Genomic DNA, 18,597 nt, shown 5'->3' with positions numbered 1-18,597 from the left:
ATAACCTCAGGTCAGTATTTGAGCTCGCTCTGCCTCTCTAAGGCAAAATTCAGTCCTGGCAAAGCACACTTCACAAACAAAACCAGCAATATCACAAATGGGAAATTTCCTAGCTGACCAGAAGCAGTGGCCCTGGAAATTTATTGCTGCAAATATTTTTTACTGTTTCAGTTTATCCCTTTTATAGATGCTATATGGCAACATAAAAAATCAAAGGGTGTGCAGGTGACAATGTGTGCCACCTGGGTAAGTATCATCACCCAATCAAAGAGCAGAGCCTGACAACATTTCAGATCAGATCACTGTAAGAATAGTTTTGATTTGAGTGCTACGAGTGGAAATTTAAGGCTGTGGATCTGCATTTTGCTATAAATTCATTTTAAGGTATGGTTTAAGACTGTTTGCCCCAGTAAATTAAAAGTGATGATAATGGGACAGCTGAAAGTTGGGTGCTGCCTGTGAAAAGATATTGGAAAACAAAACAAAACCAGGGTAGGTTAAGGAAAATGAGAAGAAGTTAACTCATAATACTTGAAAGAGTTATTATTGACAACAGCTACACTTCTCAGTAAAACAAGTCCTTCACATGCCTGGAAAAACCTGGAACATTTGTGTAGTAATTGCTTAGATTCTGGTTTCCTCTGGGCCTCTGGAGTGCTGAAGATCTCTCTCTTAATTTTCCAGACTGTCTGAAATAATATGTGGATTTGTGTGGCAGCTTACCAAAGATGATATTTTTCCAACGGGTGATTAATAATCTGCAGGAGCTGCTGAGTACCCAGCACAAAGGCTGGCATAGCAGCAGAGGATGTGTCAGGTGCTGAGGTTAAACCCTGCCTAAGTCATATCCCCCATTTCTGCCTGGGAATGTCCCCTGATCTGTACATGAGTGCTGATGCTCATGTGGAGGCATGTTACCAACACAGAGACACAAACAATTACCAATTTGGTGCTGTCACAACCATCAGCTCTTGTTTGAACTCGCTCACCAGCGCTGTAGCTTAATTTAACACTACAGATGTTGCCAAGTGGTTGCACAATGCAGCACAACACCCCTGGCAACCCAGCAAGGTTTTACACTGGATGTCTCCAGAAAAGCTCTGGCAATTCCCACTGGAGCAATCCAGAGCTGCCATCTGGAGCCATCTGTGCAGCCTTTTTGCCAGGAATGCAGCCCTTCCCCATTGTGGAGCCACAAGTGCCAGCAGCCCTCTCACCCAGCCTGGCAGCACCTGAGCTGCACTGAGTGACAAACTGGCAGGTTTGCTCCTGCCCTCGTGTCCTGGGTTTTGCAGGGTGGGCAGAAACCCCTGGCAGAAGGGTGGGATGCAACAACTCCCTCACGGTCTGTGTCCTGCTGCTGGCATGACAGAGCCATCTGTCACAGCCATTAGTTTCACTGTCCCCTGTCTGTGAACAAGGATGATTGCACTGCCATTGCTCTGCCCTTGGAGGATGTTATCCAGAGGCTTTCCCAGAGGACAACCTGCTTGGCTGCTCCAACGTGTCCCATAATGGGTTTTGGGCTGTGTCACTGGGAATAGCAATTAAGCCAGACAGCCCCGTGAATGGCTGCAGGAACAAATTCCATGGAGGACTAAAATTTCATGGAAAAGATGCATGAAATACTAGGAAAGGACCCTGTAACCACTGGAACTAATGACTTTTAATGTCCTATGATTATGTGTCTCATGGCTGATTGACTTTGGAGTTTTTCCCGAAGTGAGGACAAATAAACAATTCCTCTTCTCTGCCTGACAGCCTAGTGTCAGGAAATCAGGAGCTATTTTACACCTTTTAGACTTTAACCTCTCTGACAGCATGGCTGGCAGATTCAAAATGGGGGTTTTGATGGGAAAAAATGGAAGATGAGCAAAAAAAAAAAAAATCACATATGAAACCCAAGTAAAACAGCATCTGAGGCGTAAATAAAGGAAATACTTACTGCCATCATAATTGAGCGTGGCAAATTTGGCTTGTTTCTCTGCACAGCCAGCACTGTTGCACACTCTCATCTGCAGCTCGTACCAGGTGGCCTCCTGGAGGTCGTAGAGGATGTAGGACTTGGACAGGGATGTCCTCTGGGCCGTGGTCCAGACGGTGGTGCCGAAGGGCCGGTACTCCAGGGTGAAGGAGGTGATGGGGCAGCCGCCGTCGTTCCAGCCGATCAGGTTCAGCCTCACCCGCGTGGTGTTGATGCTGGCAAAGAGCTCTTGCTCCTTGGAAAACTGTGGCTCTGGAGGCAGTGGGATATTCCAGACAAAATGCTTTAAAATTGCAGATAAAACCTCTGAAAATATTGAATCTGGAGAATAATTTCTAGGGCAGTCTTGACTCTGGCTTTAAATCAGCATCTCTATATCAACTTCCCCCCCACACTCCTTCTAAAATCTTTTTTCCCACTTTGTGCCAGACTCACAAGCCCAGATTTTCAAATCAGTATGTGGAAAAAAAAATCCAAACATCCAGTCAAAAAATTTGGTTTGTTTTGCCTTGCAGAACTTGACACAAACTTTTCCTTTATTTTTGACACTTATCCAATTCAGAGGATACTGCTTGCACACTCCTGCAATACTGGCTTGGAGCAGAAATCAGACACTGGCTCCATTTCCTTTATACATAAATATACTCCCTGTCTTCCTTCAACACACAGATAAATAACCCTCTGAATTTTCATAAGAAAAGAAGAGCCAATTTCCTCATGGCAATGAAATAGTTGGAATTGCTATAGTCTGTGACAGTGGAGACACCCTCTTTCCAAATATCTGCTAACCCATCTTAGAAAAAAAATTATTAGAGAAAAAAATGACAGAACATTAGTCTGTGTGGGCTTCAAGTCCCACAGCTACAGCCTTTTTTGTCACAGCCATGTAAATGTTTCCAGAGCCTCTAACATTAAAATATCCAAGCCTGTTTTCTCATCAACCCAAGATTTCCAGCAGAGTGCAGGAGCTTTAGGAGGGTGAAGGGGATGGAACCATGTGGCATTCACACTCCCTGAACATGATCCCTTTGCCCAGGGTTTTTTTCTCCTGGGAAGCTAAAAGGCAGTGAGAGGCCTGAGAGAAAACGAAAACAATTCTTATCTCATTTGCTTCTCCTGTATTGTGCTCATGTGAAATGTGTTTGGAGATTGTTCATCTGCAGGTGATTGTTTCATTGCATTCTGCTGTGAATTGTTTTGACTCTTTGGCCAATCAGGGCCAGGCTGTGTCAGGACTCTGGAGAGAGTCACCAGTTTTCATTATTATCTTTTTAGCATTCTGTAAGTGTCCTTTCTGTATTCTTTAGTGTACAGAATTTATTGGTGCCTCACAGAAGCTGTAATCCGAGTATCTCTGACCCCTTTTTCCCCTCGGTTGCAGCATCTCCCACTGTACCCTCTGAACTCAGGAGTGTTTATATAATGAGTGTATAAGGAGTGTATATATAAAGAAATATATTATATTTCTTTAATATAATATAGTATCATAAAATAATAAATTAGCCTTCTGATTGGATTCTGGTGTGAGTTGTTTTGACTCATTGGCCAATCAGTGCCAAGCTGTGTCGGGACTCTGGAGAGAGTCACGAGTTTTCATTATTTTAGCATTCAGTAAGTATCTTTTCTCTATTCTTTAGTACAGTATAGCATTCTTTAACATAAAATAGTATAATAAAGGAATAAATTAGCCTTCTGATAAGATGGAGTCCTCCTCATCATCCCTTCCTTCGTTGGTGCCCTGCATTCACAGGAGAAGCAGCTCACCTTTGCCGAGCGTCTTGGCCTCGATGATCTCGCTGATGCGCCCCGGCCCCACCCCGTTCTGGGCAGTCAGGGTGAACTTGTACCAGGTGCCACATTTCAGGGTTTCCAGCCTGTAGGATCTCTCACTGGGGCTGATGGGGAAACTGCCCCACTGCTCACTGTTATCCTCTGAGTACTGCAGGATATAACCTGGAGGGAAAGCGTGGATGGCAACGGCATCACAAATCTTTCAGGTAACCAAGGAGGCATTTTATAGACCTAATAAAACTGGAAAAAATTCCCATGTGCAGGGAAAACATACAGCTCTCCCCTGACCGAAAGATACCAGGCAGTGCATTTTGCCCACCCTGAAAACAGCTTAAATACAATTTTTATGATGGCTTCAAGGAGGAAAAAAAAGGATGGGTATTTCTAAGGACCCTTCAATCAGCAACAACCAGATGATGAACCTGCACCCTCCAAAATGAGTGGTTAGAGATTACACATTTGGAAAATCAGATAGAGCAACTGTCATAACAGCTGAGGAGAAAGTGATTAAATGTGTGAATAAACCACCACAAAGACAAACTGCAATTTACTGAAAGCTGTTATCACCATGATAGTGCACATTAAGGGCTGACAGCAATACAGATTGGGGTTTTTTCTTTTTTTTTCCTTTTTTTTTGTTTTTTTTTAGCCATTCATAATTTTATATTAATCCTATCAACATATGATAATTTAGTAAGAAGCAGCAATTAACCTGAATTACATTACCTCTGATAGAACTGCCACCATTGTCTCCAGGTATCCAGGAAAGAGTGATGGAGGAAGATGTAGTTTTGGATACAGTGAGTCTTGGCTGGTCTGGTGGAACTAGATGGGAAAATAGTTAAAAATAGAAAATGCAATCAAATGGCTTGACACGATGTTAATCACTTCTAAGAGTCATTTATCAAATAGCTGTTTTGAGTTGCAAAAAATGCAAATGATTTCTGTCAAAGTGTCTGTTTAGCTGACATCCTTGGTTAAGATGAGAACAGACAAGCTCTCATTTTTTTATTTAATTTTATGCACAATTTTGTCTTTCAATTCTTAACCTTTGTTTTTCTCTGAATTTTTTTGCATCTGTCCCGTTAGACCTCAATGGCACATGAGCTCCCCAGCCATTCATTTTCATTGCTTTTGATATCTGTTTTTGGGAGAAAATAAAATTTTAGTGGCAGGAAATGTGTGCTCTTGCAAATGATGCCCCACTCATTTCTGTGTGTGCAGGCTATTATGGCAAAAATGAGAAAAAAGTGCAAATCAAGGGCTTCTGCCAGTGCAAATGTGAGAGTTAATTAGGTATCATAGATAGATTTGTGACTGGAGGCAGATCCAGTCCTCTTCCAAACCACTGAGACTTTTGGTAAAAAGAATTCCCAATCCTGTCAGCAAAGACTGGAAGCAATTCAGCTCTGCTGCTCCCCATAAACATTATGGGGGATGGAAGATCAGGGTTCCAAGGATCAGCTGCTGACTGAGTGCAGGAATAAAACAGGGGTTTAAACTCTCATCCACTTCCCAGTTCCCAGCTTCCTTTGGAGGAAAATCATGGAACGGTTTGGGTTGGAAAAGACCTTAAAGATCATCTCATTCCAATTCACTGCCATGGACAGGGACACCTTCCACTGTCCCAGGCTGCTCCAAGCCCCAATGTCCAACCTGGCATTGGACACTTCCAGGGATCCAGAGGCATCCACAACTTCTCTGGACACCCTGTGCCAGGCCCTCACCACCCTTACTGGAGGAATTTCTTCCAGCAATAAAGGGCAGAGATAGAGCCCTGCAACATCCCAACAGGTTGCACTGGATAGGGCAAACTGGGACTCGGAATTGACATGGAGACCTGGGACTGGAAATGGACTGGGAACGTTCTACTGTCACAAAAGTGGACAAAATGAAGCTTTGCTGCCTCAAGAACAAGGAATGAGGTATGGACAGTGCCCATGTTTGCAAAGGATCAAGAAACAGCAGCAAAAATGGGATGGAAATCTGGGGAGGAGACAACAGGATGGCCACAGCTCTCCTGGCATGGGACAGAAGAGGGTGGCGGTGTCAGTGACCTGTGCTGGCAGGAGCTGCCCTTGTCCTGACACAGTCCCATGACCAGGCAGGACAGAAGTCCAGAATGCTCTTGTGTGTCCAGCATTCTGCTGCCAGAGAACATTGCCTGCTTTGCCTGTGATTAAGGGGCAGCTTTTCCTGCAGAGTGAAACTCCAGGGAAAGCTTCCCCACTGCAGTTCATGTTCGAGTCATCAGACTGCAGAATAATGGGTGCTGATCTAAGGCAGACTCTGCTGCTTTCCAGCTATGGATTACTTCAAAGAGAAGTTGATTTTTTTTGCCCTCACAGGGCCAAACAGGGCTGAAGAAAACAAAAGAGACAGTTTATACTCTAAAGGAAAATTCCCTTTGTGAGATGGATTTGTTCTCTTATTCTGAGTGACTTGGCTGATTTCACAGGGAGAGAGGGCACACACTACACTGGGAAAGATTTATTGCAAAAGCTTTCATCACAGCTTCACCCTATCTACAAAAAATGGTGGTCCCACATATTAAAAGCCACTCTTTGTCTGTCCCTTAGGGAAGCAATATTGATTTGCTTTTTGTTGCTGCAGTTCAATAACAGCAAATATATGCAATTACAGAAGTACTTAGTAAAATATAAATGTAAGGTTTCCATTTGATGGTGTTTTCTCTTCCTACTTCCTGTTGTGGTCATGCTTCAAACATCACAGAAGAGCATCTTTAGTTTCTGTGGATTGTAGGGAAGCTGATGTATGCCAATATCTGCCATGAGGTTTGTTCCAAGGCTTAGTGGAATGGTTTAGGCAGGGACAGAGGGGGACTGCAGTGGAAACAACCTCTCTGTGCTCTCATGTGTTTGCACTTGAAGCTTAAATTCCACATCCAGGAGAGTGATGGCTCCCTCTGGTACAAAAATTTGTAGTAAATTGAAGCATTTTAGGATCTGCTTTAGTGCAAGTGAGCAAGGAAATCTGCACAGGGAATTCATGGTATGTGAATGCACAGGCTCTGCTTCACTTGACTCTTAGTTTATATTCTTATATTGTCCCTGCTTTTGTACATATCAACACCATCCTGGATGCAATTTGTGCTTTTCAACATGAATATAAAATGTAGCTGGAGAAATGCATTAGCTGAAGGGGTACTGATGTTTCATTTCCAATGCTTCCTCATATCCACCTCATAATAAAATTCTGTGCCTGCATAATGAAGTTTTTGTGCAAGGTCTTAGTACAGAGGCAAATTTCTGCTGATAGCTTTTCAGGAGCTAAATTAAAGGCCTCCATGTCTTTCTGAATTTTGTAATATTAAAATGATACATGTGATATTTGTAAGGAGAAGGCAGAAGCTGATACCTTCTGTGTGAAGAACTAGAAGATAACTGAATGCAAACACAGTTGTCAATCTTACAAAAACTCACATAGAGACTTAACTGAGTGTGTGAATTGTTTCACCTAAAGCACCATTTTCTAGATCATAAAATTCCCCTGGCTGAGTCAGAATGACTTATGTATGAATTTGGAAGAATTAGATTTGCACTAATGCACACAAATGCGAATATTTTGCATTTCAAGCAGACACACCTTTAAAGCCATGGTAAGGAGTCTGAGGTAGATCCAAGAGCCTTACCTTGTACCTGCAAATTCAAAATGATTTCATCTGAGCCCCAGTTGTTGCTGGCCACGCAGCTGTAGTAGCCAGAGTCTTCTGCTTTCACAGTCCTGATGACAAAGCTGCCGTTGCTGAAGATGCTCCTGCGCCCATCAATCATCACTAGACTGGGTGTCCCGTTACTGCCTCACAGGAAACAAAGTGCATACATTAAAGAAGTTACAATCAAAATTACTCACAAGTGGATTTTTTTTTTTTTTAAGCAGCTAAGAGTGGAAAAAGAGGAAAAGGTGTGGGGTGAGGTGTGTCCCTTCAATAAGGCAGCAAAGGAGTATTTTCTGTTGGGAAATATCTATCATTTGCTTAAAAATGCACTTTTCTGGACCCAGTGTAGTGAAAACAGAAATTCACTCCTTCCTTAACTTTTTATTTCATAAAATGAGGGTATAGGCAGTTCCTGGCTACGAAGTTCATCCTTATGAAATCATCACAGGTATTTATATCAATGCACAAGAGGGTTTCACAGCACTGTACTTTCCCTCCTTGGATGAAAATGACTGTCCATGTGTGTTTCCAATGTGGCTCTGTCAGACTGTGAAACTAAAGCCGAGAATAGAATAATGGAAAATTAAATATGTGCAAGACATTTACTGCCCACCTCAGCACAAATCACTGGATCAGGCACTTTGCTCTCAGAATAAAACCTTACTGTCTGCCTGAGGATAAAACAAAAACACTCCTAAGTTCTACATTTTGAAAGTCTACCTATAGCACCTCCTCATTATTTTTTCTCCTTTTGATGCCCTGTATTCACCACAGGAATTTCTAAACTCCTCATCTACTGTGACCAGGTGCAAATCACCACCAACAGTCCTTCTCCTCCCTGCCAGTGACCCAGGATCAGCCTCCCCACAACCCTGAGGATTTGAAGGAAATGGGATTTATCTGAGCTGCACATTTAGTTGCTGGTTACCTATCCTTCATCCACTTGACTGTTGGAGCAGGGTCCCCCACGGCTTTGCAGGGGAGGACAATGTCCTTCATCCAGGGGGTTGTCACCGTCCCGCTGAACGTCAGAATCCTGGCAGGAGCTGGGGGGAGACAGCAAGAGAGACTGCAGTGAGGTGTCTGTCCATACAGCCCTTGGAAGGGAAATGGAGACACCCACAATTAAAAGGAGAAAGCCAAACCAATCTAAAAATGATGTTTTTAGGGTGCTAATTCATTGTAAACTCGTAATATTAGCTATTTAGTCAAGAAAAATATCAGTTTCAGTGCCTGGAAGACAAGTAACTAAAAGAGAGAAGAGGCACAGGATTGAAGAGTCTTTGTAGAGAAAGAGAGAAAACCTAGTTATTATCATCTTTACTAACTTCTATATATTTTGGAATAGAAATTATGGATGAAAATTATGTCCAAGAGATGCTTCTCTCAACACTTCCAGCAAGAATTGTCCACAGTAGACAGGTGTCTAATAAAAACTAAATTGTCGATACATCTCTTCTACAACAATTTTGATAGTAAGCAAAATAAACCTTCATGAATATCAATACATTGTAGAATCTATCCAAAATCCACAAATGTGAACTAACTAAAATCTGGTTTCATCAGCTCTCAAACCATTTAATATATATAAAAAACATCTCTTGTGTATTTTCAGTTTATAGATTATGTTAGAACTTCGTTGTTATTCCTCAAGAATGACCCTTGATAGAAATACACTTTCTGCTGGCCTCTAAATTATACATTTGAAAAGCACATACTGAATACAGATAGACAAAATACTGTATTTTTAGTCCTGATCTACTTCAATCGTGCACACAGATCAGAACTTATACTTAATAATCCATTTTGCACCAATTAGGAAAACATGAAAATGAGACCCAGCATCAAATATAACTGGGACAGTTAATCTGGAAAAAGATTCATGCATAAAAGAACAGGCCTTGAAAAATTAAGCAAAATTACTTGAGTAGGCTGCAATGGGACTTGAGATATTCATAAAAAGAAAAGATTTCAGAGATTATACAATCAATTTGGACTGTGTTGCCTGTGTTCTCTTCATGCACTGTTGAAGGCCAAGCTTCTCAAGAGGTTTTTGGGGTTTTTTTCCCCTCAAGAGGTTTTTTTTTCCCTCTGGTCAAAATTTTAAGTAAAACACAAGTTGAAGATTTAAAGTGAAGGTTGGGTAATTGGCCAGCACTACTTTCCTAACATGTCCTGTCCTAGCTGAGCAGCAGCTGGAGATCCCTGGCTCCCTCCTTGCAGAGTCTGAGGTTTAACCCTTTCAGCACAGAGCCGTGGTTTGTGCTGCCCTGGGAAGGTCTGACACTGGGCAGTCAGGCAGAAACTCTCATGGATCAGGTTGGTTTTCCACCTGGGCACTCCTAAGATAACATTTTCTAGAAAAGGCTTGCACAGGGCTGTACTCCCAGAAGCCATCTGTGTTGGGTTTGTGTGGCCAGGTTTTGGTACTGGGGAGGTCACAGCTTGCCACAAGCTTCCCCCATGTCCAGCAGACATGATGAGCTGCTTGTAACTTCTATACCAATTTTCCTGGGCTGCTGAGAAGGAGGAGATAGAACTGGAAAGGAGGGAGAGGTGTGGGGAAGGTGTTTTTAAGATTTATTTTTCTTCCCACTATCATGCTCTGATTTTGTTGGTAGTAAATTCAATTATTATCTCCAATTTGAGTCTCTTTTGCCTGTGATGGTATTTGGAGTGGTCTCTCTCTGTCCTCATCTCAGCTCATGAACCTTTGTTATATTTTCCCTCCCCTGTCCAGCTGCAGAGGGAGTGACAGAGAAGCTCTGGTGGGTGTCTGGCACCCAGCCTGGGTCAACCCATCACACCATGGGCTAATTAACCAAAGTAACTCAAACAGAAAAGTGCTCAGAGCAGCCAGAGACACAGAGTGAAATGCTGATTCTGCTGAAGTTGGTGTTAGAAGTCACATTTGTCTTCAGTGGTGCCAGGCTTTGCTGCAGGAGGTGCCTCGTGGCTCTCAGGCCATCTCTGAAAAGCAGCAGGAGATGCTGTCAGCTCTCTCTACCAAACATCTGTGAGCATCTGGACTGCTCAGATTCCTGTCCCATGCAGAATTCCCTCTGCAACATGAAGTCTGAAAACTCATTTAAAATTGACTATTAATCATTTTCTCTGTGGCCTTTCCACATTTCCTGTGTTTCTTGAATCATCCAGCTACTGCCAACTGTTGCCAGTTCCTGCAGGACAAACTGTGGAACACAGGAATCCTGCTGAAGCCTTGAGCATGGCATGGCACCACTGTCAGCAAAATTTTTGTGATATTCCTTTGTTTTTAATAATTATTTCAATGTGAATTCTTCCTTAAGATCATAGGCTGGAGATCAGATGTTGAAAGTGCAACATTAATGCTGCAGCTCCTGGTTTTCAATATCCTGTATCCCTCATTTTACTGAGATGGGTGGAAGTAGCATAAATCTCACAGGAGCCTAAGCCACTGGTAAGATGACAGACCATGACTCAGAAAATCATCAGAAAAGCACAGTGCAGTATTTCTGTGAAAGCATCCACAGCTTTCTATGGATTTTCTCATTCCTCCCAGGTACTGAGTGCTTTTAAAAGAAATGGTAAACCAGCAGGAAATTTTTCAAGACCAATTTTCTTTATAGCTGAACTTCAAATGATGTCCTGAGACTGCTAAAGGTGCACAAAGAAAACCAGAAACAAAATAAATGTCAAGTGAAATCCACCTCAGAGCAATAGGTTTGAAATTCTAGCAGGCATTCACGAGCTAAGAAAGCCTGGGATCTCACAGACCTCTTTCTTTTGAGCCATGGGTATTTTTGGAATCATATGGGTAAGCTGCAGGGTTTACTTCTTTGTTATCAAAGCTACCCACATGCCTACACACCTCCCTCTAGCCTTGCATTTGATGGCATGGCACTGGATTAGGGCTGTGTCTGTTCCTATTAGTTTTACAAATCACTCAATTATTAATTGAAGATAAAGAGGTTCCTTCACAGAACAGTGCACTCTCTTATGATAATGCAGTTTTCTGCATGTTTGCTTGTTTAAACTACAAATCCTCCAACCTGCATTTACTGCCACAGGAATTGAAATGGGCAGAAATTCTTTGTAGGAGGATGTAACACCACGTGGGTTTTTCTTCCTCTAGAGGACACAACTGTGGTTTAAAGGTGAACTTCAGAAGGAAACTGAACAAGAGCTTTGACATTTCTCTGCAGTTCAGCTTAAAAAAAATAAAAGCTCAACCAGTGAATACCCTGGGTCAGGAGATTCCTTCATTTACTTTCTCACAGAAGAGGGTGGGCAGGCCCTGGCACAGGGTGCCCAGAGCAGCTGGGGCTGCCCCTGGATCCCTGGCAGTGCCCAAGGCCAGGTTGGACACTGGGGCTGGGAGCACCTGGGACAGTGGAAGGTGTCCCTGCCATGGCAGGGGGTGGAACTGGATTTTTAAGGGTCCTTCCAACCCAAGCCATTCCATGGTTCTCTAACAACCCCTGTACTCCAGTCTGATCAAAGAAACAGAGCAGTGTGTACTGTCATGTGAACCCACATTTACATAAGTAAATGTTACTTAAAAACATTAAACACACAAAGCAATACAGACTAGGGGTGAAATCTGTTCAAAATTCATGCTCAGGTAGCTCAGAAAACCAGGGGAAACTGAAAAGTCAGAGAGTTGTCCCTAGAGGATCAGATTGCCAGGGGTCTGGATCTGTTATTGTCACACAGGCAGCAAATGCCATTCCCCATCAGTCATGGTCAGTAAATCAGAGGGACAAGTGCATGCAAGGTTTTTTGTCTTCTGAGTGTATTTGATAGACTAAACCCACTTCTTTCAAGTCACCAGTGAAGAGTAATTTGAGGGACAGGAGCAGAGCTTGCTTACGTGGAGGCTGAACTTTCATTGCCATGATTATTTTCTGTTTGTTGGGGATTTTTTTTATTATTTCTGTCAGTTAATTACAGAGAATAACAATCTGTTCTGAGAAATGAAGACACTAAAGAAAGAAAGAAATGTTAACTTGAATTAGGCTTTCATTTAAATTGGACTATCCATTTCACATCAAACCCCTATCTAGACATTCTCATTGTTCTCAAAGGAGTTCTTAAAGGGGTTATAATTAAGTTGACATAATTCAATTCTAAGTTAACTCTTATTAGCTGTCATGATGGTATCATTACTTGGACAGTTCCTGTGCAGTAAGAGGAGCAAAAAAAGGAAGCAAACAACTACAAAATAATTGCCCACAGGATGGTTTTGCATCGGGAACTTAAGGCAAAATCAGGCTTTAACTGCTTCTAACCCCGGGATGTGCTATTTGCCACAGATATAGTGGGGGGTGAAAAAGGGCTTTGAGGCTTTGAGTTCTGCCCATCCTTCCTCATTGTGCAGCCACTGCCCTCAGCACTGATCACCACTTTCTCCCAGCTCCCTAAAAAGCCCTGTGATGCATTCCTAAAGGAAATTTTGTATGTGATACAATAATTTCTAACCTAGCTCCATCCAAAGTTCATTAAATTGCTATCTATCAGTATTCCTAGTGCCCATCAAACCCTCCCCAAATGGATTATTCATTACTTTTACAGTCCTAAGTGCATGTAAGAGGCTTTTCCTGAGCATCATCTAATGCAGACTTTATATTGGAGTATCACTACAAACTCTAAGGTTGACTGGATGCATTCTACTGTCCTTTGAAATAAAGTCTTCTTCAGATTGACCTGTCTGTATTGAAGTAATTAATTATTTTTTCTTTTAAGTCATCTTGCCTTTTCATGAAAGTTATTTTTAAGTTCACTTATTTGTCATCATGGATTATGTTATATAAGCTTCAGAGGAGCAGAATTAATTCTGGTAAGCTGGATCAGTTTAAGTCCATGTGGGTCAAGTTGCAACTTCTCAATTTTTGGCAAACAGAGAGCAATTGCATACTGCAATTCCTCATAACTTGAGGTCATGAATATTGGTGCCTGCAAAGCCTGAATTGATCTGTGTTCATCTTTGAGCATTTCCCTCTTGGTGTTCATCTTTGAACATTTCCCTCTTTTTAAAATGCATAGGGCATGGCAAAAGAGAACTTCTAGTGCATTTTGTGCAGGGTTTGCCTGCACCCTTAATCTATTTGGATTGCACCATGTCTAATAATTTTTACTCTTATTTGAGCATTTATTTTGATGCTTATTTTTGTTTGCTTTTTTTTCCCATCACCACACATTGATTACACACAGGTGATAGCAAAGGAGGAACACCTGAAACCTTTGCCTTTTTCCTGTTCTTTCATGATCTTCCTTCACTGGTGTCCTTTACACTCCTCATCCCCCTTTTAGGATCTCAGCTTTGGTCTCACTGATGAACAGTGCATTTATGCTACAATGGAAAAGCTCCAGATTTTTCAGATCTGAAGAACTCTGTTTGCAGCTTCTCCACACTGGGAAACTGTCATGTGTTCAAACAGTAGCCTCCAAAATCAGCAATACCATCCAACATAATCACAGAATCCTAGAAGGTTTGGGTTGGAAGGAAGGTTACAGATCATCCAGTTCCAACCCCTGCCATGGGCCACTGTGCCAGGCTGCTCCCAGCCCCAGTGTCCAACCTGGCTTTGGGCACTGCCAGGGATCCAGGGGCAGCCCCAGCTGCTCTGGGCACCCTGTGCCAGGGCCTGCCCACCTGCCAGGGAACAATTGCTCATTCCCAAGATCCCACCCAGCCCTGCCCTCTGGCACTGGGAGCCATTCCCTGGCTGCTGTCCCTGCATCCTCTGGAAATTGTCTCTCTCCAGCTTTCCTGGGGCTCCTCCAGGCCCTGCAAGGCCACCCTGAGCTCAGCCCAAAGCTTCTCCTGTGCAGGTGAGCAATGCCAGCTGTGCCAGCCTTTCCTCCCAGCAGAGCTGCTCCAGCCCTCTGCCCAGCTGGAGCAGCTCTGCTGGGTAAGAGCTCTGATGGTAAGAGCTCTGATGTTAATCTACCAGCATTAAAGTGGTGATCTAGCAGCTAGACAGGTAGGACCAGGGAGATTTCCCATGGTGATGGAGTTTGCTCTTCCATGCAGAAAGTGCTTTCATGTTGGTGGCACTAGGCTGAAGTTCAGCAAAGCCTTTTCAGAAAGAACCTGTCATCATAATGCACTAGACACTTCATTTTACATCTTTACATCATTAAACACCCAAGTGAAGAATTAGCAGGCTTGTAAAACTGTAAAGCCAATTAAATGTATCTGATTTTGCAGCTCTAGGGATCTGTGCATTTCTCTGCCCATCCTGGCACAGGCTGTAATGGTACCAAGTTGAGCAGTAAAAAAAAAATCAATTTGAAGACCCCATTGGGTGGGATGGGACTCTTCTCACTTTGCTGTTCAAAATGTTAGGCCTCCATTTCCATGCCAAGGTGCTCTAATGTTGCAAGCATTACATCCCAAAAGGCAGAATTCACAGGCCCCAGCAATATCTTTTAATAGAACAACTAATACAGCTGGAAATAAATATTCAAGATTTCAGGCACATTATCCTTTCATCATATCTGAAATAGAAGCAGCAAACTTCAAAGCTAATGCAAGTAGAGAACAATTGTTCAGAGTTTAGATATGTTAATCAGACCATTTTATACAGAAGATGGTACTTGTGGAGTACACAGGAGATATTACTAAGGAAAGGAATGATAAAGAAGTTACCTTGTACAGCATGAAAAGAAATCTATTCAGAGGGGGAGAGGCATCATCTGCAAACCCCCTGCACCCAACAAGTGAAGATAAAAACGGTTCCAAAAAAGCAATCCATTCCCAAGAAGTGAAGATAAAAATGGCTCCAAAAAGCAATCTACTCCCTTCTAAGGCAGGCTGGATGAGTTACCCCCTGGAGGAGCACGTCACCCCCTCTCTGCTGATTCCAGCAAAACCTGGAGCAATTACCCGCGAGTTGTCACCTCGCCTTTCGCGAGGTAGCTCCTGACAAATCCCACCCTCAGAGAGGCCACACCAGGCAATTCTGCCAGCCATGAGCAGCAGTAATTAGCCAGCAGAAGCCTGGCTGGCTCTGGGCAGCTGTCCCTGTACCTTTGGCCAGTGGCTCCACGGTGATGATCTCGCTGCTGTTGCCTCTCCCCGCAGCCGTCACGGCCACCACCCACACGCTGTACTGGCGGTTCCGGCTCAGGTTGGGGATTCTGTAGGAAAATGAGTCGGGAGAGGCTTCAAACTCGCTGATCACCTGTGGTGGGAGAGACAAATGTTTCCAGGCTAAAATAAGCAGTATTTGGAGAAAAAGTGAGTGCTACAAAGCCTGTTACTTCAGGGCTCCTCAGATGGGTATCGATTGCTCCAAGCAGATGGCAGATGGCAATAAACAGAGCAGACACAGTAACTTGTTGCAATCCATTCACATTCAGTGAATTTGTGCCTGTGCCTCGTTCACAGATTGGTTTTATTCAGATTAGGACTTTTATGTGCCATTCATTTTTACAGGGTTGGATAAACAATGGAAGTGGATAAATATGGCTTAATTTTACCATCAGTAGTTCTGACAAACTGATTTAGCTCTACACAACACTTTCCCAATGGAGGATTCAGTGCTGCATCTGCTGTGAAATCTGGAGTTTACTATTTCTGTCACCTAGAACCTTTGATGTTCTTCATTCCTGGGTTTTGGTGGCTTATCCCTTCAGCGTTGGAGCAAACCAAGAATAAAACTGTGCTCTGTAGCAGACTGTTCAGACTTCCCCCAAGTCTAGGTTTGTTTAATCGCAAAATTACTTCCATTCAGAGACTCCCAGCTGAAGGTCATCTCAGCCAGTTGGCTGCATTAGCAGGGAAGGACAAGTGCTGGAAGAAATGCCAGTTCAGTGTCTCCTCTGTCACTCAAGTGCCTGGGCACAAGGGCTGCAGCAGAGCCAACCAGCTGCTCTGCAGTCCCTGCTCATCCATGAGAGCTTCTGCAGCCTGCTTGCAGCAACCTGTGCAGGGCAAGGTGTGGAGGAACACAGAGATCCCTCCTGGGGGCTTTGAGAGCCTCAGCACATCCTGCACAGCAAGTGTGAGGAGGGAAATCTCAGCTCTGAGCAACGTTACAGCGCTCAGTATTGCCACTTTTATTTCTGACACGGGCTTTGTGATGCCTGCACGTACAAATAGAGGGGTAATGAAGCATTGGGATGAATAATACTCACTTCCCTGTGCAGTGCTGAGCCTGGTAATGGCTAACTAACACTAGGCTAAAAATAATTAGAGGGTTAATGATGTAGAAAAGAAGATTTTAGCAGGAATCAGCATTAAAAATATTGCATCAGTGTAATCTAAACTTGTTCAGACTGACAAAGTGTGCAAGGAATCTCTTTGATATACAAATATCTGCTTGTGGTAAAGGCCAATTCCACCTGATTAGCATTTCAAAAGGTACATTGACCTGAAAACATTGGAATATGTAGTCCTTCAAAGTGAATTCCAAATAAATAAGAGATGTTTTTGAGATATCATTAAACACCTCTCCATGTGAACTGGCAGACAGTTTCAGCTGCTGAATGGGTCACTGCACTTCTCTGCTCTTGAGCTGGCCTCTCCTACAGCCTGGGGAGTTCATCTCCTCTCACATTTGAAACCCAGAGTGAAGACATCTGTCTCTAAGCCAGGCACCTCGACTCCCTTCAGAGACCATGCAAAGGCTTCTACAGGAACACATTTTGCTCCTTCCATGGACAGTGATTTTTCTGGGAAGACTGGCTTGCTCCAGCAAAGTTCCCAGGCTCTGAACAAGCCCAGAGGGGGCACTTGCTATATTTTCTAGCCAAACTCATTGCCCCTTTGCTTGTCAAAATGCCAAATTAGTTTGTCCTATTTAGCCAGAGTTTGCCTGGGTTCCCACTTGTGATATGAAGAGGTCAATGCAGCCAGACACCTTTATTATTAGGTGAAATATTGCAGCAGCTTTTGAGAACCATCTGCCTTGACATTTACACAAGAATATTGGACAAACGCCCGTAGCTTGACAGGCTGGATCTTTGTGAGGTCATACATAAAAATTAATGTATTGATCATGGCAGAGGAAGCTGAAATTTAATATTCATGAGGCAGCATTTCCTACAGTTAATTTGAAAGTCAAACAGGCTAGGCTGTCTCTGGCACTTAGGCTCCACTCATTAATGCAGTTACCTAGCACAGGTTCCTTCTGAACCACCTCCTGACATGGCACATGGGTACAGCACTTGGGAGCAGCTAAACATCACAGAATTCCTCAGGGCTAACTTTCATTCCAGCAACCACCAGCTCTTTCTCACTGGAACTCCAAAGATGGACAAACAGCAGGATTTTCTGTTCTTAAAGCTTTTAAAATGCTTTGTTTTCAATTCCTTTCTTTCTCCCAGCATCATTCGCCCATTTGCATCTCTGGCTATTTTAAATGTAAAGTTAATTATTCTCAGAATTAATTTATTAATTTAATCTGGTAAATGCATCTTCACTAAATTAACCACTCTCATCTTCCTAAAACAAGCTGCTATAGCAAAAGATTTTGGTTTCTAACTGGTTAACACACATCTTGTTTTTCCTCAGCTCACATTCCCTCTTAAACACTTGGGGATGCTTCAGTGAAAAGAATCAATTTTACTTGAAACTTTTGCCTGTCACTTCAATTAGCCTAACATGCCAGAGACTTTGATTACACAAGAAGAAAAAAAGGCAGCTTTGTCAGCAAAGAGAAGATTAAACAATCGAAATAAGAAATATTTAAAGGAATGTCACCTTGTCACACATTGGCCCGTGTATGTGCCAGTATAAAACATAAACTGCTGCTCAATCTTAGAAGCAGTAGCATGCTTGCTCAAGGGATTTTTTTTCCTAATTGCTATTTTTATTCAGCTTATAGATGATGGGTTAATTTTTCTTCTGCCTTCAGCTCACTGTCGAAGAAGGAGAGACAGAGATCAGTCTCTGAAAGCCAGCAAGGGCTGTGAAGAATAAAATGAAATCAAAGTCCTTTATCAGGATGCAATCTACTTCCCCAACCAGGCAATGGCAAGTGATGCTGAGGAAGAGCTGGTGCAGGGAACATCATTTTCTTCTGCAACTTGAGCCCTATTGGTGTGCATTTCTTGGTACACTGTCAAGCAGCAAACCATCTCCTGGCACTTCTGATCCTTTAAGCACAATTTAACAGGTAATGTAATGCATAAACTCTGATCCCTCTGCCTTCTC

The 18,597-nt window shown here is 42.9% G+C and overlaps 1 protein-coding gene across 1 annotated transcript in view; it reads right to left on the bottom strand.

The window, feature by feature from the left end:
* The window catches only part of DSCAM (DS cell adhesion molecule), a 386,044-nt gene that overhangs the window by 48,692 nt on the left and 318,755 nt on the right, over positions 1-18,597 (bottom strand). Inside the window, exons 19-24 of the mRNA XM_030234233.2 lie at positions 15,469-15,622; positions 8,383-8,500; positions 7,428-7,591; positions 4,502-4,600; positions 3,749-3,937; positions 1,946-2,236 (exon numbers count right to left, since the gene is read on the bottom strand). Coding sequence (XP_030090093.2) covers positions 1,946-2,236; positions 3,749-3,937; positions 4,502-4,600; positions 7,428-7,591; positions 8,383-8,500; positions 15,469-15,622 — 1,015 coding nt within the window. The remainder of the gene's footprint in view (positions 1-1,945; positions 2,237-3,748; positions 3,938-4,501; positions 4,601-7,427; positions 7,592-8,382; positions 8,501-15,468; positions 15,623-18,597) is intronic.

The sequence above is a fragment of the Serinus canaria genome, chromosome 1 (assembly GCF_022539315.1).
Source record: "Serinus canaria isolate serCan28SL12 chromosome 1, serCan2020, whole genome shotgun sequence".
NCBI classification, from domain to species: domain Eukaryota; kingdom Metazoa; phylum Chordata; class Aves; order Passeriformes; family Fringillidae; genus Serinus; species Serinus canaria.
Note: the sequence above shows the minus strand (reverse complement) of the source record. Positions and strands in the feature narration are given on the sequence as shown.